This window comes from Antechinus flavipes, chromosome 3, assembly GCF_016432865.1.
Source record: "Antechinus flavipes isolate AdamAnt ecotype Samford, QLD, Australia chromosome 3, AdamAnt_v2, whole genome shotgun sequence".
NCBI lineage: Eukaryota > Metazoa > Chordata > Mammalia > Dasyuromorphia > Dasyuridae > Antechinus > Antechinus flavipes.
The window spans coordinates 313,972,967-313,999,800 of NC_067400.1; the positions used below are offsets into that span (position 1 = coordinate 313,972,967).

At 34.4% G+C, this 26,834-nt stretch overlaps 1 protein-coding gene across 1 annotated transcript in view; it reads left to right on the forward strand.

The window, feature by feature from the left end:
- ARHGAP31 (Rho GTPase activating protein 31) overlaps positions 1-26,834 on the forward strand; it is a 162,875-nt gene that overhangs the window by 121,172 nt on the left and 14,869 nt on the right. Inside the window, 6 exon segments of the mRNA XM_051985332.1 lie at positions 6,664-6,749; positions 10,202-10,309; positions 11,948-12,087; positions 15,199-15,397; positions 20,529-20,653; positions 25,239-25,298. Coding sequence (XP_051841292.1) covers positions 6,664-6,749; positions 10,202-10,309; positions 11,948-12,087; positions 15,199-15,397; positions 20,529-20,653; positions 25,239-25,298 — 718 coding nt within the window.

Sequence of the window (26,834 nt, forward strand, 5' to 3'; positions counted from 1 at the left end):
ATTCTATGACATTTGGTCTAGCTCCAGCCAAAGCCTCATTTAGGAACGGTTCTGCCAACACAGTCACTGATTAGATTCAGTTGGCCATCCCTTCTCTCAGTCTCCATGTCAGTCTTTTCTTTTGTTGAATAGTGGTTCACTATGGAAAACTGAGTTTGTATTTCTAGCCATATGAAAATATGCTCCAAATCATTATTAATCAGAGAAATGCAAATTAAGACAACTCTGAGATACCACTACACACCTGTCAGATTAGCTAGAATGACGGAGAAAGATAATGCGGAATGTTGGAGGGGATGTGGGAAAACAGGGACACTGATACATTGTTGGTGAAATTGTGAACACATCCAGCCATTCTGGAGAGCAATTTGGAACTATGCTCAAAAAGTTATCAAGCTGTGCATACCCTTTGATCCAGCAGTGTTTCTACTGGGCTTATCCCCCAAAGAGATACTAAAGAAGGAAAAGGGACCTGTATGTGCCAAAATGTTTGTGGCAGCCCTGTTTGTAGGAGCCAGAAACTGGAAAATGAATGGATGCCCATCAATTGGAGAATGGTTGAGTAAATTGTGGTATATGAATGTTATGGAATATTATTATTCTGTAAGGAATGACCAGCAGGATGAATACAGAGAGGACTGGCGAGACTTACATGAACTGATGCTAAGTGAAATGAGCAGAACCAGGAGATCATTATATACCTCAACAACGATACTGTTTGAGCATGTATTCTGATGGAAGTGGATTTCTTTGATAAAGAGAGCTAATTCAGTTTCAATTGATCAAGGATGGACAGAAGCAGCTACACCCAAACTGCTTGCATTTTTGTTTTTCTTCCCGGGTTATTTATACCTTCTGAATCCAGTTCTCCCTGTGCAACAAGAGAACTGTTCAGTTCTGCACACATATATTGGTGTCTAGGATATACTGTGACATATTTAACATGTAAAGGACTGCTTGCCATCTAGGGGAGAGGGTGGAGGGAGAAAGGGGAAAATCGGAACAGAAGTGAGTGCAAGGGATAATGCTGTAAAAAATTACCCTGGCATGGGTTCTGTCAATAAAAAGTTATTTAAAAAAAAAAAGGAAAACTGAGTTTGTTGAAAATAAAACTGTTCCCTTTTCCTTTGGCTAGCTTACTATCCTGTCTCTTCGCAATGGAAGTATAAAATCTCCATAATCTGGGCCTTAGTTTCCTACCTATAAAATCAGGGGGTTAGACTAGATGGTTTTGGGGGGATATCTTCAAATTCTAAATTCCTTTAACTCTGTTAACTCTCTGGGTTACACTGGAGCTCTTTTATCTTATATCTACTAAACTTCCCAGATCCTGAAGCTCAGTGTGCTGAAGTGAAAATAGAGTTGGTTTGGAATAAAAAGACCTGGATTCTGCCACACACTATATGGGGCAAAGTCATTTAATCCCTCTCCGCCCTGGTTCTTTTTTTTCCTTTTTTTTCCCTCTTTATAATAATATCTTTTTATTTTTCTTTTTTTTTAATAAATAATTTTTTTTATTAAAGCTTTTTATTTACAAAACATATGCATGGGTAATTTTTCAACATTGACCCTTGCAAAGCCTTCTTTTCCAAATTATCCCTTCCTTTCCCCACTCCCCACTCCCCCAGATGTCAGGTAATACATGTTAAATATGTTAAAATATATGTTAAATCCAATACATATTTATATAGTTATTTTGCTGCACAAGAAAACTTGGATCAAGAAGGAAAAAAAACTGAGAAAGAAAACAAATGCAAACAAACAACAACAGAAAGAATGAGAATGCTATGCTGTTTTCCACACTCAGTTCCCATGGTCTTCTCTCTGAATGTAGATAGCTTTCTTCATCACTGAACAATTGGAATTGGTTTGAATCATCTCATTATTGGAGAGAGTTTTTTTTTTATTTTCCAAATTGCATGCAAAGATAATTTTTAACTTGAAGATTGAATCCTTGCAAAACATTTTGTTCCAAATTTTTCTCCTTCCCCTTCCCACATCCTTCTTAGATAGCAAGTAATCCAATATAGGCTAAATATGTGCAGTTTTTCTAAATACATTCCCACATTTAACATGCTGCACCAGAAAAATAAGGTTAAAAAGAAAAAAAAGAGAGAAAGGAAAAAAACAAGCAAGTAAATAACAACAACAAAAGGTGAAAATACTATCCTATGATCCATATTCAGTCTCCATAGTCCTCTCTCTGGATGTTGATGGCTCTCTCCATCACAAGTCTATTGAATCACCTTACTGTTGAAAAGAGCCGAGTCTATCACAGTTGATCATCTCTTTATCTTGTTGTTGCTAGATACAATGTTTTTCTGCTTCTACTTACTTCACTTAGCGTCAGTTCATGTAAGTCTGTCCAGGCCTTTCTGAAATCAGCCTGCTCATCCTTTCTTATAGAACAATAATATTCTATTATATTCATAAACTTATTCAACCATTCCTCAACTGATAAGCATCCACTCATCCAGTTTCTTGCCACTACATAAAGTTGGGACTAGATGACTTCTAAGATCTACTCAATCTTTAAATACTAAATCTATTTAGTTTGCAACCAAATCCCTTTTAAATCTCTCTGAATCTTGAATCTGGATTCTTTAATTCAGGGATTTATTCTCTTATGTATCCTGGTTAGCTGTACACCACTACGTCTAGATGTCCTTTTTATCCTGTATCCATATACTCCAGGACAAAAGAGAATATGTTCTAGGATTAGAGAAAAGTAAGATAATTATAGAGATTAAAAGTAAGATAAATATAGAGAAAAGTAAGATAATTATAAATGAATATTCAAAATTAATCCCAGACTAGATGATGGTCCTAAATTATTGAATTTATCCTACACTAAAATTCTCTCAGAACCAACTTGGTTCTCAGAGATTAGGCATTTCAAAATCTCATCCATATTCTTTTTTTTTAATAGTATTTTTTTTCCCACATACATGCAAAAATAGTTCTCAGCATTCACTTTTGCAAAACCTTGTGTTCCAAATTGTTCTTCTTCTCTCTATCCCTTCCCCAAGACAGCAGCAATCCAGTATAGGTTAAAAACACATGCATTTCTTCTAACTTATTTCTATATTCATCATGCTATGAGAGAAAAATCAGATCAAAAGGGAAAAAACCCAAGAAAGAAAAAAGCCAAGCAAGCAAGCAACAATAACAAGATGAAAATATTATGCTTTGATTTATATTCAGGCTCCATAGTTCTCTTTCTGGATGTAAATGACTTTTCATTCCACATCTATTAGAGTTGTCTTGGATGACCTCATTGTTGAAAAGAATCATGTCCATCAAAGTTGATCATCACATAATTTTGTTGTTGCCATGTACAATGTTCTCTTGGTTCTGCTTACTACACTTAGTATCAGTTCATGCAAATCTTTCAAGGCTTTTCTGAAATCAGCCTGTTCATCTTCTCTTACTGAACATTCTTACTGAATGTAATATTCCATTACGTTCATATAACATAACTTATTCAGCCATCCCCCCACTGATGAGCATCCATTCACTTCATCCATGGCCTCAGAAAAGAATGGCTTTTTAAATTTAGAGCACTCTCCTCCCCCAATCAGAATTTAACCCCATCGCCTTCGAGCTCTGTAGTCCATGTTTCCAATCTCAGGTTCATTCTTCACCAGTCAGGAAATGTCTTGTTAGTATTGCAGGAGCAAGGTTGCATAGTGGATAGAATAGTGAACTTGAAGTCACAAAGACCTGAGTTCAAAGTTGGCTTCAGGTACTTACTTAACTGCATGACACTACTTAACCTCTGTCTGCCTCAGTTTCCACATCTATAAAATGGACTGGAGAAATATTTTTTTCTTTTTTTTTTTTTAATTTTTTTTTAATTTTTATTTTTTATTTAATGATTACTTTATATTGACAACATTATTCCTTGCACTCGTTTCTTTTCCGATTTTTTTCCCCCCTCCCTCCCTGGAGAAATAATTAACCAAGTACTCCAGTATTTTTGTCAAGAAAACTCTAAATGAAGTTACAAAGAGTTGGATACAACTGAAAAATGACTGAACAACCAAAAAAAATAGTATAATAATAGTACTTATATTCCAAGGTTCTTGTGAGAATAAAGTGAGTTAATAATTCTAAAAAGCTTTGCAAATGTTAAAGTTCTATATCAATGTTAGCTCTAGTGCTAGGTTTATCATAGTTTGTCCATTGTGTTATATATTCTCTTAGTTAATGAGGCATCTAATTTTGCCTCCAGCCATCAAAAGACAAATAAAGAAATACAAATAAATATATTAACTTGGTTCTCATTGTGTCACACAATAGAATAACAGAACTCGCACAGATTACCCACCCTCTCTTACTTACCCTTAACTCTAGTTCCCTTTAACTGATCTGTTTGTTTTCATGCCAGAAGATGCAGTACCTTCCCCATTTTATTGCCTGACTTTTTAAACTGCCATTTTATATTCTCCACATGCAACAGAACACTGCAGTTAAAATGGACATAACTTTTAATTCATCTACCTCTTGGTACATTTTTTTCAATTAATAAAAATATAATATGCTCTTCTTCCCACTTCTTTCACCTTCCTTCTCCTTCATTAGAAAGAAAAAGGAAAATTCTTATAACAAATATACATGGTCAAATAAAACAAATTTCCAATCAGACAGATATTAAAACTATGTCACATTTGCTACTCTGAATCCCTCATCTCTCTGTCAGGTGATGGATAACATCCTTCTTTATTAGTGGTTGGTCATTGCCTTGCTCAAAGTTTTAAAATCTTTCAAAATGAGTAGTTTTGACAATGGACAATGGTGTTTGTTGTTTTTATTAAGTTGTTCTCCATGTTCTCTTTCCTTTTCTTTGTATCAAGTCATATAAGCTTTTCCAGGTTTCTCTGAAATCATTAAAAAAATCAATTTTCTTGTAACAATAATATTCATATGTTATAATTTGTTAATAATATATATTACATTATGCCCAATTAATGCCCTTTTGCTTCCAATTCTTTGCCATTACAAAAAGTTGCTACAAATAAATTCATACTTTTGGATCTTTTTCCTTTCTTTTGTCTCTTTGAAACATAGATCTTATAATGGTATCAAAAAGATATAACTTACTTACATGAACTGATGCTAAGTGAAATGAGCAGAACCAGGAGATCATTATATACCTCAACAACGATACTGTTTGAGGATGTATTCTGATGGAAGTGGATCTCTTCGATAAAGAGAGCTAATTCAATTCCAATTGATCAAGGATGGACAGAAGCAGCTACACCCAAAGAAAGAACACTGGGAAATGAATATAAACTGCTTGCATTTTTATTTTTCTTCCCAGGTTATTTATACCTTCTGAATCCAATTCTCCCTGTGCAACAAGAAAACTATTTGGTTCTGCAAACATATATTGTATCTAGGATATACTGTAACCTATTCAACATGTAAAGGACTGCTTGCCATCTGGGGGAGGGGGTGGAGGGAGGAAGGGGAAAAATCGGAACAGAAGAGAGTGCAAGGGATAATGTTGTAAAAAATTACCCTGGCATGGGTTCTGTCAATAAAAAGTTATTTAAAAAAAAAGACATAACTTTTTGTAAAAATCTGTCAAATCATAATATTATTTTATATTGTTTTCAAACACACAAGATTTACCATGACAAGTACAAATAGCCAGGTGACTATGTCTTTAATATAAGATAGACTTAAATACGGACAAGAGACCAGCAAAAAAGGATTCAAGGATTAGTAAAAACTTCTATATAATTAACAAAGCATATTGCAATGAATCTTTGCCTTGAACATGCATACTTTATTCACTTATACATAACAATGCTTATGTTTAAGAATGTTTATTAAGTTCAGAATAATAAAAAATAAATTATAATAATTACAAAGTCATCTAGTTGACATAGTGTATAGAGTGCTGGACTTGGAGATAGGAAAACCTGAATACAAATCCTGCCTCAGATATTTGTTACCTAAGTGGCTTTGACAATGTGCCTCAATTTCTTCATCTATAAAATATGGATAAGAGCCTCTTCCTCTCAAGATTGTTGTGAAGGTCAAATGAAATAATATTTGTAAAATATTTAGCAAACTTTAAAGCATTATATAAATTCCAGGTAGTAGTGGTAATGGTAGTTATAATGGTAATATAGTATAGTAATAATGTAGTACTGTAGTATACTACTACATATACTCACTACAACTTACTACTATATTTAGTAGTGGTGGTGGTGGTGGTGGGAGTAATGTAGAGTAATAGCAGTAGCAGCATCAACAGCTATTGTTATTGTAGCATATATGGAGAGAAAGAGTGAGATTAGGGACCAAGAGTAGAATATGCAACCAGAATCAAATTGTGAGGTTGGATGATCTAGACTCAAGGTAACAGGTGTTTGAAAGCAAATAACCGTCAATATGTGTCAGTATGTTCACAGGAAGGGCAGCTGAAAACGTATAAGTATTCAAAGCAAAAACGCTTAATGGGTAAAAAAAATGAAATGAATATGATATAAATACAAAAAAATAAAAATAAGAAGGAAATGTACCCTTAAGAAGGCTGATCTCATGCTACTTTTAATTGGAAATTACTGAGGGCATTTCTGTATATGAACACATCGAGGTTATCTTTCAATATATTCACTCACTGAACTCCTTTCACATTTTTCTCCACAGCAAGCAGTATCACACTGCCCAGAAGAAGAAGGCCAATTGGCCCGAATCCAAAATGTCATCCAGGAACTTCCCCCACCACATTATAGGTAAGCATTCTTTGTCACTATTGTCACTGTCATCTCATTTATATTAATAGTAATTAATTATTAAAGATAAGCAATAGTCAAAGAATCAAAAATATAAGCATCCCATAGAAAAGGCATAGAGTCATCTTATGCCTTTACTTAATTTCAGTAGCAATTTAAAGTTTGTAAAGTACTTCATATGCATTATCTCATTTTAGCCTCAAACAACTATATGAGAATACATTTAGATATTAATATCTCCCCTTTGCAGATTGGAAAACTGAGGCTTAGAGTCTTTAAGTGATTAGTCTAAATCACACAGAAAATTTCAGAGGCAGGTTTGAACCTAACCTTTCTGGAAAATAAGTTCAATATTCTATGTACTATATAACATTCTGCTCCAGAATCTCTTATACCCAGGCACAAGGTACATTTTGTTGGCACCAGTTCCAGTTCTGAATATTGCCAGTATATATATATATATATATTTATTGCTGAGGCAGTTGAGGTTAAGTGACTTGCCCAGGATCACATAACTAGGAAGTGTTAAGCGTCTGAGACCTGAACTCAGGTCCTCCTGACTTCAGGGCTGGTTCTCTATCCACTGCACCACCTAGCTGCTCCTGGCAGTATATTTTTGATGATAAAATGGACAAATGAAGCAAATAGTGCTTCAGTATCACAACCTACCAGGCTTGCAAAGTAGGAGGGAAGTTTTTAATATAGAAAAAGGGTGTATGTAGAGGCTTTGGGTTCCAAAGACTAGCAACAATCAGGGATTTTGGTGTCAGAACAAACTGAAGGAAATAGGTAAACTGAGAAATCTGATAGATAAACCAGTGTCCTTGAAGAAAATGAATAAGGAGAACAGCCCAGTGTCTAGAATAGGTAAAAAATAACAGCACAATCAGAGTTGGTTCCTACTAGTCTTTTTGAGACCAACAGGTGGTGCTTTCTAGGAGTGGAATATGGTTTGATAGCTGAATCTTAAGAAAACTAGAAATTCTAAATGGTGAAATTGAAGAAGGATAACATTCAGGCAAGGGGGTCAGCCAGTTATTGGCATAGAAATGGATAGTGGAGTGTTCTGTTTGAAGAATTATAAGGTTAATTTGGCTAAATTGCGGAGTTCATGAAGGTGAATAATGTGTGGTAAGACCAGAGAGGAGTACTGGGACCAAGTTATAAAGAATTTTAAATACTAAACAAATACATTTGTCTTTGATCCTAGAGGTAATAGGTTGCATCCTATCATTATTGAACAGAGGGACTATTAATCTAGGGAAAGAAAGGAACTGAAACAAGAATAAATTAGGGAATTGGGCCCTTCTCTCTCATCTAACATTCAAATTTATTAAGCATTTTTGTAATATGCATTAAAATAATTTTAAAAAACATTTATTAAGTGCCTACTATGTGTAGGATCTAAGAATATAAAAATGGGGGGGGGAGAGGGATGACAACCTTATTTCTAAGCAATTTAAAATAATGAAAATTGTCACTATTTAAATAAATTTTGCCAGGGCTTTACATGCACCATCACATATGAACCTCACAACCATGTAGCATAAATGCATAAATCCACTCGCAAGGATATACTATATTCACAAATAAGATGGGATGTATTAGGAAATACAACTTAACTTCTCTAGAAAATGGGAGGAGAGAGAAACTATTTTTTTGAGTTGAATTTAGTATTTTCAGCCTATTCTTCAATAAAGAAAACCTTTTACTATTGCCTTCAAAGTGCTCTATTGACTAATTCTCCTCAAACTATTGACTTTCACCTCTTCCAGACCACACCAAACCTTCTTCCTGCTACCAATGTTTTTTTTTTTTCCTTTTTCCCTGAGTCTGCTGAGACCACCTCCCAAATATTCAGAGTAACCTCATGGTTTCCTTCCACTATGTCATGTTCTTTCCTTTTGTAGATCACTGCTCAAGATCCAATTTAACAACAATCTAATCTAACTGCCTACTATTTATAAAGGACTTTACTAAGCAAAGAGAGTGCAGAAGCAATGTGGAAGATTATCCATACCTTTAAGAAACTTACATTCTACTAAATCTTTTTTATTCTGGAAATTTTTGTCCATCTTGCTCTGACAACTTAGATTAGGATTTATGCCCTTTGTTTTGTGAATTCATAGTCATTTAACATCTCTTTCTCTTATAAGGATTGCTCTCAGAAGCACAAAATGGGATGAGTCCCTATCCCTTTAATCACATTGTTCAGAATTATATTGATTTGCATTTGTGTTGTTTTTATGTTGTCTTACTATTAACTTTCCCTATTTATAGAGGTGAAGAACCATGATCTAAAACAATTAGGTACATTGCCTTCCTAATTCTTTTGCCGTCAGTACTTCTAACAGAAATGCATAGGAAGGTCAGTGTTAAGGAATAAAATTAATAACTAATTTTGAGTGAGAGAGCAGTCCTCCCTAACACTTGAGTGTACAAGGATATAATTAGACTCAAAAGAAAACCAAAACAGTGGAATACAAGGAACAAGATAGTTTTTTAAAGCCCAACTTCAATAACATCAGGACTTTACCATATTTGTTGATATATTAACTAATCTTGCCCTTGTTCCCCCAATCACAATTCCTGCTGCCAGATTTAGCCCTGCCACTGAAATGATCTACACCTTACTACTTATTCCCTTTATTTTAATATCCCTTTCTTACCCTTCCTCATCTTTCTCCTTCACAATCTCACAGACATTTTCCCTAGAATTTGTCCCTGACTGTTTTTCACTGAACCACAGCTAACGTGTGCCAACCTTCCTAGATTCATGGAAAAATGGAGTGGTTCAACTTTTTCATTTTACTAATGTGAATCCATGAAAGTCAAGATAATGTCCTTTCTTTAGGGCAAAGAGTTATATTCAACATTCATTTATTGCATATTATTAAATATAAAGCTTTGTACTGGATGCTAGAGTTACAAAGGCAAAGATTAATTAGAATTAAATGCTTGATCATCAATCAATATTCATTTATCAAGCATCTACTGTGTTTTCAGGTTCTAGGAACTTAGACAAAAATTAAATAGTCATGATTCTCAATGAGCTTACATTCTACTGGGGGAGACTACCTATTTGTACAGAATAAATATAAGATGGTCTTGGGAAAGAGTACATCAACATCTGGAAAGGCTTCATGTAGAATAGGGCTTCTTAACATTTGCCCTGTGATATATCCCTTTGGTATTCTGATGAAGCCTATGGATCACTCCTCAGAAAAATACAAAGGATAAATAAAATTACATCTTTTGCTCTAAAGGAGCTTACATTTTCCTGGAAGACTGATTTCTAATGATTGCAAGAGATCTTCCTGATATTTCTCCAACATTCCTGGGACAACAATACTCAGATACTTCTTTAAATCTAAACTTTGAAATTATTTACAGATTATAAGATTCACATAGGCTTTAAAAAATTTTTTTAATCAAAAAATAAACCATTACAGGACCTTGGAATACCTGATCAGGCACCTGACCCATATTGCCTCCTTCAGCAGCAAGACCAACATGCATACCAGAAACCTCGCATTGGTGTGGGCGCCAAATCTTCTCAGGTAAAAACACCTTTACGTTAACTCAAATTAGGAAAAACTGGCCAATGAATTGATGCAGAACAAAATCAGGAGAAATAGGAGAATTGACATGATGACTATATAAATTTAAATGAAAATATCTATTCTAGGGAATGGATGGTATTCATTTCCCTCCTTAACTGAAATGTTGTACTCTTAGTTAAACAGTTTCATTTTGTTGGTTGGTTTTGCTTAAGTGTTTTTCTTTGTTGCAAGGGAGGTTTCAAGGGCAGTGGGGAGCACTGAGAATTTGGAATGACCTTGCTAGAGGAAATTTAGGGAAGAAGGAATCAAAGAAGGAATCCCCTGTGAAAGGAAATCCCCTTGGCAAATAAATAAGCAGTCAATGAGTTCAAAGCATCCATTATGGAAAAATTAAAACAGAAGATCATATAAAGTTAAAATCTCTTTTAAATTATTTTGTTTCAACTATTAAATCAGGAGGAAACAATTAGTAAATTTGGGGGTCTCTTTGTTGTTTAAATAGATTTTGATGGCAAATCTCGTTCAATAGCTAACTTGGAAACATCTGGAACCAGATTAAGTTTTCTCATTATAATTACAGTAGAATATAGATAGGCTCATGGGTCATTTCTCAAAAAAAAAAAATACTTTGTAGTCTTTGTGTATAAATGATTAGCTATTCTCATCTTCCCAGAGTCATTTTTAACTGGCTGAAACCCAGAAGGTCTGCTTGCAGTAGGAAAAAGGCAGGCTCTTATTACTTAATGAATGATGACAAGTCCTTTAGAACAATGGGGGGAAAGGCACTTTTGAGGGGGAAAAATCTACTTCCTTGTTACTTGTACAGACTGTTTTGTTTTTAAAAGTCCTCTGTTAGTAGTTGATTCTTAATACTGACTACTAGTAATGATAGTTATATAAAACATGTTTACTATATAATAATTAGAATTAAGTGCTTGATTGTTAATCTTTATTCATTTATCAAGTATCTACTATGTTCCAGGATCTAGGGACTTAGACAAAAATTAAGTAGTTATGACCCTCAATGAGTTTACATTCTACTGGGGGAAACCACATGTTTGTATAGAATAAATACAAGATAGTTTTGGGAGAGAGTACATTAACATCTGGAAAGGCTTCATATAGAACAGGGCTTCTTACTTAAAATGCCCTGTGATATATCCTTTTATCATTTTGGTGAAGTCTGTGGACTACTTCTCATAAAAATATTTTTAAATTAATAAAACAAAGGAACCACATTATACTGAAATACAATTATTAAAATATTTTTTAAAAAACCATATAGACTCTAAGATGAGAACCTCCTATGGATAAAATGACATGTAGCCTAAGATTTGAAGGAAATATGAGATTCTTAGACATTCAGGTGAGGTGGGAGTACAACTAAGTCATTATAGGCATTGGGTACAGCTAGGTCAAAAGTGTAGAGATTGGAAGAATAGTGTTATGTGAGGAACAGCAAGAAGGCCAGTATGAATAAATATTAGATTAGTTAGTTAACCCTCGCTGCATTGCTATACAAGTTGACAAATATTTTTAAAAATTGAGGGATTTGGCTCAGGTCATTTCTGATGACTTATCTTTTTTATCTCATAATGCACTGCTGCTCACTGTATATTTTCTTTTATGCCTTAGGTCTAAAGAAATTGAAGCTATTGGCTGTAATGGAGATGCAGCTTTTCTTGCCGTCCGAGTCCAGCAGGTGGTGATTGAATTTATCTTGAATCATGTGGATCAAATTTTCAGCAGCTCATCATGCTCCATAGAGAATGATGGTAATTGTCCTGACATTTGTCACATAACCTGGCAGTCCATTCCAATCTTTCCTTGCCCTAGCGATATAAGCCAGAAACAAGTTGGAACAGAAATAGAATCCAAACTAGTGTGTGTCTGTTCTATGCATGTCTCCATGTTTTTAATATTTGTTAGACCTTGCCATGGCTATGTCTGCTGAATGTATGTGCCATGTGTTTGCAATTGGCATTTGCATGTTTCTGTCTGTTCTAACATATACAACTTGCACCTATCGTGTATGTAGTTCTTGTGATGTGGTTAGGGACAATAGGATTCATGCAAATAGTGTGGTCATGATGATTTTTCTAAACGATTTACAAGGTTGGTTTGATGTTTATCAATTCTGAGCATGTACTTTTGTCCAAATTTAGCTGCATTTTCATTATTTCATGTACCTTCTTAGAAGATGCTAATGTCTTCATCTGGATAATTTAAGTACAAGAGCTAAGCATTTTTTCAGTCTAGTGTAGAGCAGCTAGGTGGTGTGGTAGATAGATATCTCTGGAGATAGGAGAACCTGAGTTCAAATCTGGCCTCAAATAAACATTTGACACTTATTAGCTGTGTCACCCTGCTTAGGTCAGTTAACTCTGATTGCCTGAAAAAGAGGAGGGGAGTTGGGCACTGTGCTGGGTGTTGGGAATACACAGACAAAAGGAAATTTCCCCTATATCAAGAAGCCCACTCTCTCTTGGGGGAGATGAAGGGTACATATACAAAATGTAGAGACTGGATCTGTGATTTCATTGGTCTAGGGCTTTCCTGATTGAGAAAGCCTGTAGATCATCATCTTCTCAGGCGACTGCCCAGTCATCTAACCTGTATATTTCAGAGGTAGGATCTGAATTAGGAATTGCTGGCTTCAAGTCAGCTCTACCTACTATACCATACTTCTTCCCTATATGCAAAATAAACGGAAGGTAATTTGAGAAAGAAAGGCTTTAGAAGATGAACCAACCAGAAAAAGCTTGTTGTAAATGGTGATTTTCGAAGGAAAGTAAGTATTCTAAGAGGTTAAAGTGAAGCAGGATCATATTCCAGAGATGGGAAGCAGTCCACACAAAGGAATGGAAATGGGGTATGGGATCTCTTATGATATCTTGCAGAAAGATTATTAGAAAGTTCAGTTTGACTAGAGTGCTAAGGGGGTGTAAAGATTATGGCTTAGGGCTCCTTTTATTTCCCTCTCAGACTTGGGAAAATATGCTTCCAGCTCTCTGAAACAGAACTGAAACTACATTGAAGGGTTAAATTTCAGAATTTAGAAAAATGCAAAAAGCTTCATGTGAAACTGTAAAAAGAGGATAATAATAACACCTACCTCCCAGGGTTTTGTAAGGATCGAAAGAAATAACTTTTATAAGGCATATTGCAATAATTTAAGCACTATATAAGTGCTGTTTCTTTTAAGACTTTTAGTAAAGCTCCTGACTTTAGTTGCCCAATAAATGACTAAACTGATTACATTGGAAAATGAATTAATTTTTTTTGAAGTTTATTTAATTCTTCTCTAATATTTGTCTGTGTTATATGTGTTCTTATAATTTATGGCTTTGTTGATTATTTGTTAGGAGCATTATAGAAGGAATTAGCGGACAAGTATTCCACTTTTTGTAAAGTTGACTCTTTTAGACTTCTCTTTAGGGTTATAGATCTTGGTAAGATTAGGGTTTGGTTCCTGTGGGTCTAGTCCCTACAGAGTCAAACTTGGGCCAACCAGAGCCTGGGGAAACCAGCTTATGGCTTATGCTATCCAAACTCATATGAGATTGATTTACCTGCTAAAATGCCAATTTATTAATTGGCATGATTAATCTCATACAGATGTAAAAAACATAACTGCCTCAAAACCAGAATGTTTATGCTGGAAGAACCCAATATCTTCCCAGTAGGCAACCTTACTTGGGAAAACAAATTAATAACCAGAAGATTGCTTAGTAAATAAAGACTCCAGGAAAGGGAATTATATGCCTTCCTGGGATATTTCCCATATCGGGTTGTTTATGATCTCATCGGTCACTGTTCTCCTGGGGATAATCCGCCTGGCAGATTGGCATATTGGGCAGAGCGCCCTCTCCTTGCTCAATGCTAGAAACACACAAACAATTCTCATGCTCCAAAGCTGCCTTTGTTTGATTCTCGAAAGACTGTCACGACCATAACTGCTGTGAACTGTTGCTTTAAGAGTTTTTGCTGAACTAAGCTTGCTCAGATTTCTAAGAGAAATATACCTAGAGTTGACTGGGACCTTAAGTGCTTTTGGTTTGGTATGGCTTAGTTGGGTCTCAAGCTTCAAGAAAACCTCCTCATTGTACAGAGGTGGAAACTGAGGCCCACAGATATTAAGTATTTTGCCAAAGGTCACATAATAAACAGAAGAGCCAGTATTTGAACTAGTTTCATACCAATGTAATAGCTTATCAATTCCATTTTAAGTGAATTGTTATTCAGTTGTGTCTAACTCTTTATGATCCCATTTGGAGTTTTCTTGGCAGAAATAATGGAGTGGTTTATTTCCTTTTCTAGCTCATTTGACAGATGAGGAAACAGAGGCAAACATGGTTAAGTGATTTGGGCGGGATCACACAGCTAGGAAGTGTCTGATTCTGATTTAAATTCAGAAAGATAAATCTTCTTTACTCTAGGTGCTGCACTCTATCCACTGACTTTTATTCACTAAAGTGAATAGCTACCCTATAACATCTTAATCTCCAATCCCTCTGTGAATGAGTGATTCACATTCAGACATTCACAGATGAGCAGAAATATCTCCATGGAACAGGGCAGTCAAATTCCTATTATGTTCAACCATCAAAGTACCCAGTATGTAGAACTCCTAAATTCACTTCTCTCAGCTCTACAACCTATATAAGAGCCAGTTATTGATAAGGAAGGTTGTCCTGGGAAGTAATCTGGTTCTGTTGGTGACCTCTGAAATAACCAGGAGGAAAGCCAACGGGCTTTTCTTCCAGCTCCACAGACTTTATGTTCAAAAACAAGGTTACCAAAAGATGGCTGTAGGAAGTAAGGATGGTTTGAGCTTAATCCTTAGGGTCTCCTCAAAGGACTTACTTCCTCCAATTTCTTTACAGAAAACAGGCCAATTATGAAAAGTCTGACCTTGCCTGCCCTCTCCCTCCCGATGAAGCTGGTGAGTCTTGAAGAAGCTCAGGCTCGGAGTTTGGCTACTAATCACCCTGCACGCAAAGAGAGGAGAGAAAATAGCCTGCCTGAAATTGTCCCTTCCACAGGAGCCCTCTTCCATACTGTCCTTGAGTTACCAGACAACAAGTAAGCTTGTATTTTTTAACCTAAGCATTTGAAAATATTTCACTGCTGGGAAATTTTAGGTACAAATTGGAGAAATTAAATTCTTCACTTCTCTGCCAGATGAGGAAGGCTGTTAATCAAAGTTATATTAAGTATCTACAATGACTTAATGAGTGCTAAACTGTATACTGAATGCTGAGGGTAGAAGTAAGAGAATGAAGCAATCCCTATTACTTTTAATTAATTTAATTACAAAAATAAATGTAAATGTAGTTAAATGCAAGGTATTTGAGTGAACTGTGGTTCACTATTAATCAAATGTGGGAGTCATGAAATTATGATTTTGATTTATATACCTATTTTATATACCTGGGATTTATATACCTATTTTATATAGGTTTTGGAGTTGCCTAAAAATTTCTCAGGTATAAAGGGATTGTGAATGGCAAGATTTAAGAAGTCCTGTTTTAGAGGTTTAGGCATTCGTATTTGGGAGTATGAAGAAAGGTTTCATGTAGGAGATGGTACTTAAGTTTTCAAGAAAAAGTGGGCCTTCATGAGGGAAAGGTAAGAAGGGAATGCATTATTAGGCATGGGGAATGACCAGTGACCAGTCCAAAGTTTTACAATCAAGCAGGAGATGGAATGTTGGGTGTGAGTAACAAAGAGAAGACAGTTTGGCTACATTATAGAGTATAAATGGAAGAGTACTGTTTATAAAGATTAGGAAGCTAAGCTGACTCAGCTTTTGAAATGCTTTAAAAGCTCAATAGAGAAATTTATATTTTATCTGAGAAGCAATAGGAAGGGAAAGAGAGGAAATGCAAGGTCAGGTTGTATTATCATGATGCTTTATATTTTTCTGAGAGGCAATAGGAAGACCTTGGCTTAAGGAGGAAAGTGCTATGGCAACCATCTATGTTTAAGGTAAATCACTTTTGCAAGAGTGTGTAAAATAGAGCCAGTTGTAGGAAATTTGAGACCAATTAAGAACCTGTTGCAATAATGTAGACCAAAGCTTCTTAGGTCTTGTGACTGAATGTGGGAGATACAAAATTAGGATTTATTATTAGTGAATGTTTGATTTGTATACCTATTTTAGATACCCAGGGTCACGTAAAAATTTCTCAGGAAAAAAGGAGTCACAAGTGGAAAAAGTTTAAGAAACTTTGCTCTAGACCAATCAATCAACTAACATTTATTAAAGTGGTTATATTAGTGAAGGGAAAGGGTCCAAGGCAAGAAATGTCATATTTTCTCCCACAACAGACAAGGCAAGAAGAAAATTTATTTGCAGAATTCTGGTACCAATCTCATCGCTCCCAGCAGTTCTAGGAGGAATTTTCTATCCCAGGAATTGTGTTATTTCTATAGAGTTAGTAACCTCTTATGCAACTATGCATTTTTTCCAGTTTATTACCACACCTGAGATATTATTCACATAACTATACAGCTCTTGTGAAATATACTTATACTCTGCTTGCCTGAAAGGCATTAGGATAGAACTAAAGATGATCTCTATTGGGCATTTTGCTGTTTGTTTTTAGAAATATACTATCCTTGTAATGTATAAGTCCCAGTAAATGATTTGAAATCTTCAGAGTAAGGACTTTGTGCAGAAATAGACACATATTGTCAGGGTCAGTTCCTATTTGGGCTGAATCAGGTATTTTCTCCAAGTGAATACAGGCATTGGATTCTGTGCTCCCCCTGGTGTATCCATGATTTACTGCACTTTCTTAGCTAGTATAGCTGATTCTCCCTTTCTTTGAAAGAAATAAAAATAAAGATCATAAATTGACCCCTACCTATGGTGCTAATTGTCCATCATTTGCAATAATTATAGAGACAAGTAGAAAACAGAAAAAGGGAATGTTTTCCTTATCAAAAATTTGCTTTGCCGCCAACTTAAAATAAGTCTCCCCAGACAAGGAAGCTGTCAAGAGTCTTTTTCTCATAGCAGTGATGGCCCTAAGGGTACGTCCAACAAGTAGACTGAAAAATCTAGTTATTATTGGTTTGGAGATCCTTGCAAGGTTCTTCCCTTAGTCTCCATGTAAAATACTGCACTGATGGATTTACTAGAGCTCTTTAATGACTTTCTCAGCCATGGCTATTCAGTGTCTTGGGCACCTGAGCTGTTCTTGCTGCCATTTCCCCACAGTAACCTTGAATTTCTCTCCTGGAACTACTCAGGGCTCTGGCTGGCAGGCTTTCACCACATCTTGCCCATATCCAGGCCTCTACTTCACTTACTGACCATTCTACTTTATATCTTCTCTATTTTTTGCATCATCTTCATGTCCTCCTCACTAGAACTCTGGACCTCTCAACCTGGAGCCACTCCCCATGTGGGTGGTAGAGTGGATACAGCAAAAAGGCTTGAGTTCAAATTTGCCTCTGCTTATTAGCCATGTGATCTTTGAGCAATCATTTAACCTCCAACTGAATATTCCTTCAACTAAAAAAGGAGACTAAGGGGCAGCTAATTGGTGTAATGGATAGAGCACTAGCCCTGAAGTCAGGAGGACCTGAGTTCAAATCCAGTCTCAGACACTTAACACTTCCTAGCTGTGTGACCCTGGGCAAATCACTTAACCCCAATTGCCTCAGCAAAAAAAAAAAAAAAATAATAATTAATTTAATTTAAAAAATAAAAAAGGAGATTAATAATAATATAACTTTCATCCCAGGATTGTTAGGAGAATCAATAATTCTTACAGTCTCATGATTTTAGATATAATACAAATTTATATATTACAAATAACATTTATTTATTTAATAACTTTTTTATTGATAGAACCCATGCCAGGGTAATTTTTTACAACATTATCCCTTGCACTCACTTCTGTTCTGATTTTTCCCCTCCCTCCCTCAACCCCCTCCCCCAGGTGGCAAGCAGTCCTTTACATGTTGAATAGGTTACAGTATATCCTAGATACAATATATGTGTGCAGAACCGAACAGTTTTCTTATTGCACAGGGAGAATTGAATTCAGAAGGTATAAATAACCCAGGAAGAAAAGCAAAAATGCAAGCAGTTTATATTCATTTCCCAGTGTTCTTTCTTTGGGTGTAGTTGCTTCTGTCCATCTTTTACAAATAACATTTAAAAATGATGATTCCTTTCCCTTTCTTGCATTCCCTTCCATGTATACCTTGAGTTGTCTATTGAATGATAGCCATCATTATAGTACAGGATTCCCTCATCTCTCACTTGGACTATTTCATTGAGTCATCATATCACCCACCCTTTGCCAAAGCTTTTCTTTGTTGTTGTTATTTCTTAAACATTCTCTTTATGACTTTTAAATACATAGAAACATCAAGCATTTTTTTTTTAATTTTATAACTTTATATTGACAGAATCCATGCCAGGGTAATTTTTTACAACCTTATCCCTTGCACTCGCTTCTGTTCCGATTTTTCCCTTCCCTCCCTCCACCCCTTCCCCCAGATGGCAAGCAGTCCTATACATGTTAGATATATTGCAGTATATCTTAGATACTATATATGTTTGTAGAACCAAACAGTTCTCCTGTTGCACAGGGAGAATTGGATTCAGAAGGTAAAAATAACTCGGGAAGAAAATCAAAAATGCAAATAGTTCATATTCGTCTCCCAGTGTTCTTTCTTTGGGTGTAGCTGTTTTTGTCCATCATTTATCCATTGAAACTCCATCAAGCATTTATTAAGTAAGCACTTGTTATATATCAGACATCTTTTCAATTTATCCCATTAGAATGTAAACTCCTTGAGGGCAGACAGCCTTGCTTATTTATATTTGTATCCTCAGCTCTTAGTATAGTGCCTGGTGTACAGTAAGTACTTACTTAATAAATACTCAATGAAATAATCCAGGGGAAAGACCTAGGGTGGTTGTAAATCATCCAGCATTTATTAGGTGGTTATAATGTGATAAGTACCAAGTCACAGACATAGTGATAAAAATTAAGTAATCTTTACCCTCAAGGAACTTACATACTTTTGGACTTTGAGATGTGCAACATGTGCTCATGGTAGAATCTCTGCCCACATAGTAGCCAGCCCTTTCTCCTTTGGGTAACAAATTTTTATTTGTGGCTTTTGTTTTTATGTCACCTTAATTTTAAAATAGCTAATACCTACACCCCTACCCAGCAATCCATCCCTTCTAATAAACAAAAAAAAAAAAAAAAAAAAAGGGAAGCAAGTGAAAACAAATAAAGGCTATTGAGTAAAACTAACTAAATTATAAACTGAGTCTGAGAATATTTGCAATGTTACACACACACACACACAAACACACACACACACACATATATATATAGTTGCCACCTTTAGAGAAATGCAGTGGAGATTTTTTCTCATCTCTTCTTTGGGTACAAGCTTATATATACCACTATGTATATATACCACTATTTGTATTACCTTCATGTCCTATCATCTTCCCTTTCCTTTCCAGAGAAATATCTTTTGTAAATTAAATTTAAAAGGAAGAAAAAAATTTAAATTCACAAAATTAACCAACATTGCAATGAAGTTTTACATTCCATGCAGTGTGCATATATAAAGTAGTGATATCGTATGTATAGCCTTGATCCTCCACTTTGGAATCCCATCTCCTACCAATAGTACAATACTTCTGTAAAATCAGACTGCCGTAGGAGTAGAAGAAGTGATTCTTTTCCTTTGCCTTTTCAGATCTGCGCTAGGTTATTCATCACATGGCATTCTTTGACCATAGGGAAGCATTGGCCTGAATTTAATTTTCTTCAGACAATAAGTTACTAAATGTCATGTTCATCTGTTTCTAAATAAACATCATCATTCAGAATGTCATTACAAAGCTCTTTGTAGAAGAGTAAAGTACCATCTAAATTTGTTGTTGCTGTTCACTTATCTTTGTGACTCCATTTGGGGTTTTCTTGGCAGAGATACTGCAATGATTTACCATTTCCTTCTCCAGATCATTTTACAGATGAAGAAACTGAGGCAAATAAGGTTAAGTGATTTGCTCAGGTAACACAGTAAATGTCTGAGATGAGATTTAAACTCAAGAAGATGACTCTTCCTGATACCAAATCCAGGGCTCTACCTACTCTGCTACCCAACTACCCATCATCTAAATAGTAAACAATAAAAATGATTATTGCTGATTTTTTTTTTTTAGAAGGAAGCTCTCTAGTAAATCCAAGAAGTGGAAGTCAATATTTAACCTGGGACGTTCTGGCTCGGACTCAAAATCAAAACTGAACCGGAATGGAAGTGTTTTTGTGAGAGGACAGAGGCTTTCTGGTAAGCTCCTTCCCTTATTTAGTTTGGGCATTTAGAACTCTCTAGCCCTGAAAGCTAAACTTGTATGTCTATCAAGATGATCATGATTCTTAAATACAAACATGTTGAACTTTTGCCTTTTTTTCCCAATTTTTTTACATTTTTATTTAAAGTTTTGAGTTTAGAATTCTATCCCTTCCTCCCCTACCTCTCCTCTGAGACAATAAGTAATCAAATATAGGTTCTACAAACATTTCTGTATTAATCATTTTGTATCAGAGGATTTAGATAAAAGGGGGGGAAAATGAAAGAAAGTGAAAAATAGCAGGCTTCAATTTACATATGTACAATATCAGTTCAACCTTCTCTTCTTTTTACTTGCAATGTTCCATATATATATATATATATATATACAGTTGCCATAATGCCAACAATATTTACTTCATTATGCATCAGTTCATGTAAATCCACATCAGTTCATATAAATCCACAGTTTTATAGCTCTTTGGACATAATTCCAAATTGCTCTTCAGGATGTTACAACTTCACCAACAGTGCATTAGTTTCCCAGTTTTACAATATCCCCTCTAATATCCAACATTTTCTTTTTTGTCAAATTAGCCAATTTGATACATGTGAGGTGGTACCTCAGAGTTGTTTTAATTTGTATTTTTCTAACCTATTGTGATTTAAAACATTTTTTTGTATGACTATAGATAACTTTGATTTCTTTGTCTGAAAACGATTTCTTCATATTTTTTGACCATTTATCAATTGGGGAATGAATAACATTTTTTTTAATAAATCTGTCTCAATTCTCTGTGTATTTGAGAAATGAAGTCTTTATCAAAGATATTTGTAAAAATTCCCCCATCTTTTTTGCTTTTCTTATAATTTTGGTTCCATTGGTTATGTTTGTGCAAAAAGTTTTTGATTTTTATATAATCACAATTACCTCTTTTGCATTTTGTAATTCATTCTATGTCTTCTTTGGTCCTAAATTATTCCCTTACCCATAAACCTCAAAGAAAAAAACAATTTCATTCTCTTTTAATTTGATTATGGTAACACCCTTTATCTGAAAATCATGGATTTGACCTTTTTTTGATCTATGTCTGTCTGTCTTTTTTATATATACATATATATACATACATTTACATTAATGAATAATCCTATATGGGTAATTGTGAGTTTTCCCTGAGATTCGATCTTGAAACTACATTTAAAACTTTTACAAATCATCTGGAAAATGGAATTCAATAAAATATTAACTTACAAGCTTTTCTGGATACTGACATTTCAAAGTAAGAACAAACTACAGGAAAATTTCTCGAGGCTGTGTGATTTGTCAGAAAAAATGTGTTTCACTTTGGTTCCATGCAGTGTCATGCACTGTTTTCTGATGTCTCTAATCATGCTTTCTCATCTGGGAAATGTCTTTTTTTTTTTTTAATAATATTTTATTTTTCCAATTACGTGCAAAGACAAATTTTTAATATTCACTTTTTAAAAATTTTGAGTTCCAAATATTCTTTCTCCATTAACTCTTTCATCTAAGAAATGGTAAGCAATTTGATATAGGTTAACATAAAACAATTCCATATTAGTCATGTTGTAAAAGAAGAAACAGACCAAAAGAAAAAAGATACCAAGAAATTAAAATAAAAATAGTATGTTTTAAGTCAGCATTCAGACTTCTTTACTTTTTTCTCTGGATATAGATAGCATTTTTAATTATGAGTCCTTTCACATTATCTTGGATCATTGTAGTGTTGAAAATAGCCACCTCATTCATAATTATTGTTATTGTACACAATGTTCTCCTGGTTCTGCTCACTTCACTTTGTATCAGTTCATACAAGTCTTCCCACCTGCTTTTCATTTCTTATTGCACAATAGTATACCATTATATTTACATACCACATCTTGTTCAGCCATTTCCTAACTGATGGGCATCCTCTCAATTTCCAAATCCTCTACAAATGGAGGTGCTATAAATATTTTTTAACAAGGTCATTTTCCCTTTTTTTTTAAATCTCTTTGATTTATTTCTTTAGTAGTGATATTGCTGCATCAAAGGATATGCACAATTTTATACATATATAGTTTACACACAGAACATTGTAATAAATGTTGTATAGAAATACAAAAATATAAATATACATTGGTATTTGTCATCTATTCATAGGCACCTTTTTGTTGTAATAATACTTACAGAGATCTTTTCAGGACTGTCTCCTTCTCTAACATGTCTTGTAAATTAACCCTTAAATAATTTTAAATCTGTCACCTCCATTATCAGTTTAAGTGTGTGTGTATGTATTTGGCAATGTCCATTGTTCTGTTCCATACTCTTCAAAATTAAATGCAATTTCCACTTCTTCACTTAGTATCTGGAACAGTGATAGGATAGATTCCATTTGTAATGGTTTGATTATTGCAATGAAGAGAATAGATTGTGCTAGAAAGATTGGCAAATTTGTTTCATCTATTTGATTAAATAGATGATGATGAATTTCTATTTGATGAATAGATTTCATCTATTTGTTTCATCTCTTTGATGTCTTTCTTTCAAAGTCATCTACAGAAGCTTTTAGGATGATTTGACTTAGCTTGATCTCAAGTTGTCTAGATAAAAGCCAAAGTTTCTCTTGTATCTGACAAATAAGAGATTTGTAAAAAGGAATTTGTTGTCTTTGTCTCATTCAATCTTCAAAGTTTGCTCTTATTAACCCCTTCTCTCCCCCTCCCCTTTTTTTTTTAACTTTATAAGATAATTAATTGGACCTCTAAGAACTTAGGTATTCATGTTTTCTAATGGCATATCTGTATGCATAATTTAAAAAAAATTATAGCTTTTTATTTATAAAACATATGCATGTGTAGTTTTTCAATACTGACCCTTGCAAAATCTTCTGTTCCAATTTTTCCCCTTCTTCCCTCCATTCCCTCCACTAGATGGCAGGTAGTATGCATAATGTTAAGATATTTTAAAAATATAAGCATATGCTACCCACAGCCTAATATGGTGAGAAATACATTTGACCAGGAATATAAAGACATAGGCGTTATTCCCTGTCCCCTTAGTTATTATTAACTATGTGACCTAAGAAAGTCACTTAACTTCTTACTTTGTTCTGAGATTCTATAAAATTGGAATAAAGGATTTTTTGGAAATAATGTTTTTAAAGCACTTAATAAAATTTAAAGTGCTCCATAGATATAAGCTATAATAATAATGATAGTTATCATTGTTATTTTTTTTGATGATTTTGAGGCTCAAGTACAATGATGTATATAAATACACTTTGAAAACTGAAATGCCATACTATGCAAGGTGAATACTAAAATGGCATAATAGTGGTCATGGTGATTGTTTATACTGTACTAAGATTTTATATCCATACCCATTTCAGTGCTATTAAGTGTTTAAAGAGAGGTTCCATATGGAAAGAATGCATATGTAGTCAAATTTGGCAAGTGCTAACTAGTTCTGCTGAATTGCCTTAAAAATTTTTTTTAATTTTTTGTTTAAAAGATCATTGGATTATAGATTTAGCAATGGACAAAATCTTAAAGCAGCAGTTCTCAAAGTGTGGTCCAGGCAATCCTACCCTGTCAGAGGAATTCTCAAGATCAAAATTATTTTTGTAATAATATGATGACATTTTCATTTCTACTATGGTAAATGTTGAGATATCTAATCCCATAAATGAAAGCTCTTTGGGAAATCTTCGATTTTTAAGAGTGTGAAGGATCCTAAAACCAAAAAGTTTGAGAACCACTGTCTTTGGGAAACAGCTTTCTGGGAAAAGAAGAAGGGGGATATATTTTCACATTAATGAAAAACAAAAAATATCAATACAAATGGAGAAATAAATAAGAAATAAGAAAAATAAACCTTGACTATTTGGAATCCTACAGGAATGGGCTCTTCTGGATAGTTAAGTTTCAGTATCTAAGGATTTGTATGTTTAAGTTTTATTTTAATTAATTCAAATGGGAAAGGTTTTCAAACAGATCACTTACTTTCCTGGTTTAACAGCATATTGAAAACAATTTAGTCCTTTTTTATTTTTTTTTGATGAATTTGTACATGATTTCGAATGTCAATTTGTGTATTGTATTGTAAGACAAAGATAGCCTGCAGATATGCTCGAGTAGTTATAACTAATTGATTCAGGCTAAGATACCTTTCAGTTATTTTGCATTTTTAAAAAGTTTTCCTGCAGCTTCACAGTCAACTGTCATTTCTCATTATTGTCTTTTAAGTCTACCTAGTAAAACTCTTCCCTCACACTTGAAACTTAATTCCTATAATTTTGAAGACTGTAACCAATCCTAGTAGGAATGAGTATAAGTAAGATTAAGTAGTGACAAACTGATAACTTCTTCTCTAAATAAAATATGAGAACTTTAACAATGGGGGAATAATTAATAAATAAAAGGGAGGTTCCTTTGAAAAGCATCAGTAGTTGGTCCATGATTAAGTTTTCTGGGCTGGTAAATTCTACATGGAAAATTTCTTCTAAGATATTATTTCTTCAGTGATATTTATACATTTTCTTTAATAACTGGGCTGTTGTGTTTTTTTTTTTTTTAATAGAAAAAGCTACCATCCGACCTGCCAAAAGCATGGACTCCCTCTGTTCTCTGCCGGTAGAAGGTGAGATCTAATAATTAATATCTGAATTGACTGTTTTGAGCTATTGGTTTTTGGTATTCATAAATTTGCAAAACCTCCATTTTTTTGTGCAATCAGATCTGTTCTTGTTCAATATTCAGTATGAAGGACCAGTAGGACAGTGTTGGTCAAACTTAGTACTCATGCACACAAAGCAGCCCACAGAGCTTCTCAGAGGAGCTCTCTGACATGACCCCTAAGTACAGAAGTAATTAAGGCTAACAGTTGCAGAGCTATAATTTTTTTTTTTTTTGAGAGCCATTTTCTTTATCATGCATGAGCTTGGTTCGAAGAGATTCTACCATAAATGGCATGGAAAAAGGACTTTCTTGGGGTAATGGACTTCAGTTACAGAATGAGTCACATAAGAGTTTTAGACATGAATGATATGTTGATTGGTTAAGTTTGATTCTACTTATTAATTCTGCAATTGAAGTGGGGGACCTTTCAAGGGAAAGAAGAATTGAAAAAGGGAATGGAGAATGAGAGGTAAACAAGTATACATTCATTCATCCATCCATTTATTTGTTAAATAGTTTTTTTTTAATATTTTTCTTTTTATTTTCAAAATATATGCATAGTTTTTAACATTCACCTTTGCAAAACCTTTTGTCCCAAATTTTTTTCTCCCTCCCTTTCTCCTGCCCCCTCCTTTAGACAGCAAGTAATCAAATATATATTAAGTATGTGCAATTCTTCTATACATATTTGCACAATTATCATGTTGCACAAGAAAAATCAAATCAAAAAGGGAAAAAAATGAGAAAGAAAACAAAAATCAAGCAAACAACAACAAAAAAGGTGAAAATACTATGTTGGGACATTCAGTCCCTATAGTCCTCTTTTCAGATGCAAATGACTCTCTCTTTCACAAGCCTATTGGAACTGGCCTGAATCATTTCATTGTTAAAAAGAGCAACATCCATCAGAATTGATTGTCACAAAATCTTGTCGTTGCTGTGTACAGTGTTCTCTTGGTTCTACTCACTTCACTCAGATCAGTTCATGTAAAGTCTCCAGTTTTTCTGAAATCATCCTGATGATCCTTTCTTATAGAACAATAATATTCCATTACATTTATATACCATAACTTATTGAGCTATTCCCCGGTTGATGGGCATCTATTCACTTTCCATTTCCTACTCACTACAAAAAAGGCTGCTACAAATTGTTTATATAGGTTTTTTTCTTCCTTTAAGATCTCTTTGGGATACAGTTCTAGTAGACACATTGCTGGATCAAGGGGTATATGCAGTTTGATAGCCCTTTGGGCATAGTCCCAAATTACTCTCCAGAATAGTTGGATCAATAACAACAATGCATTAGTGTCCCAGTTTTCCCACATCCCCTCCAACATTTATCATCATCTTTTCCTGTCATTTTAGCCAATCTGAGAGGTGTGTAATAGTATCTCAGAGTTGTCTTAATTTGCATTTCTCATCATCTATAATGATTTAGAACATTTTTTCATATGAGTAGAAATGGTTTTAATTTCTTCATCTGAAAATTGTCTGTTCA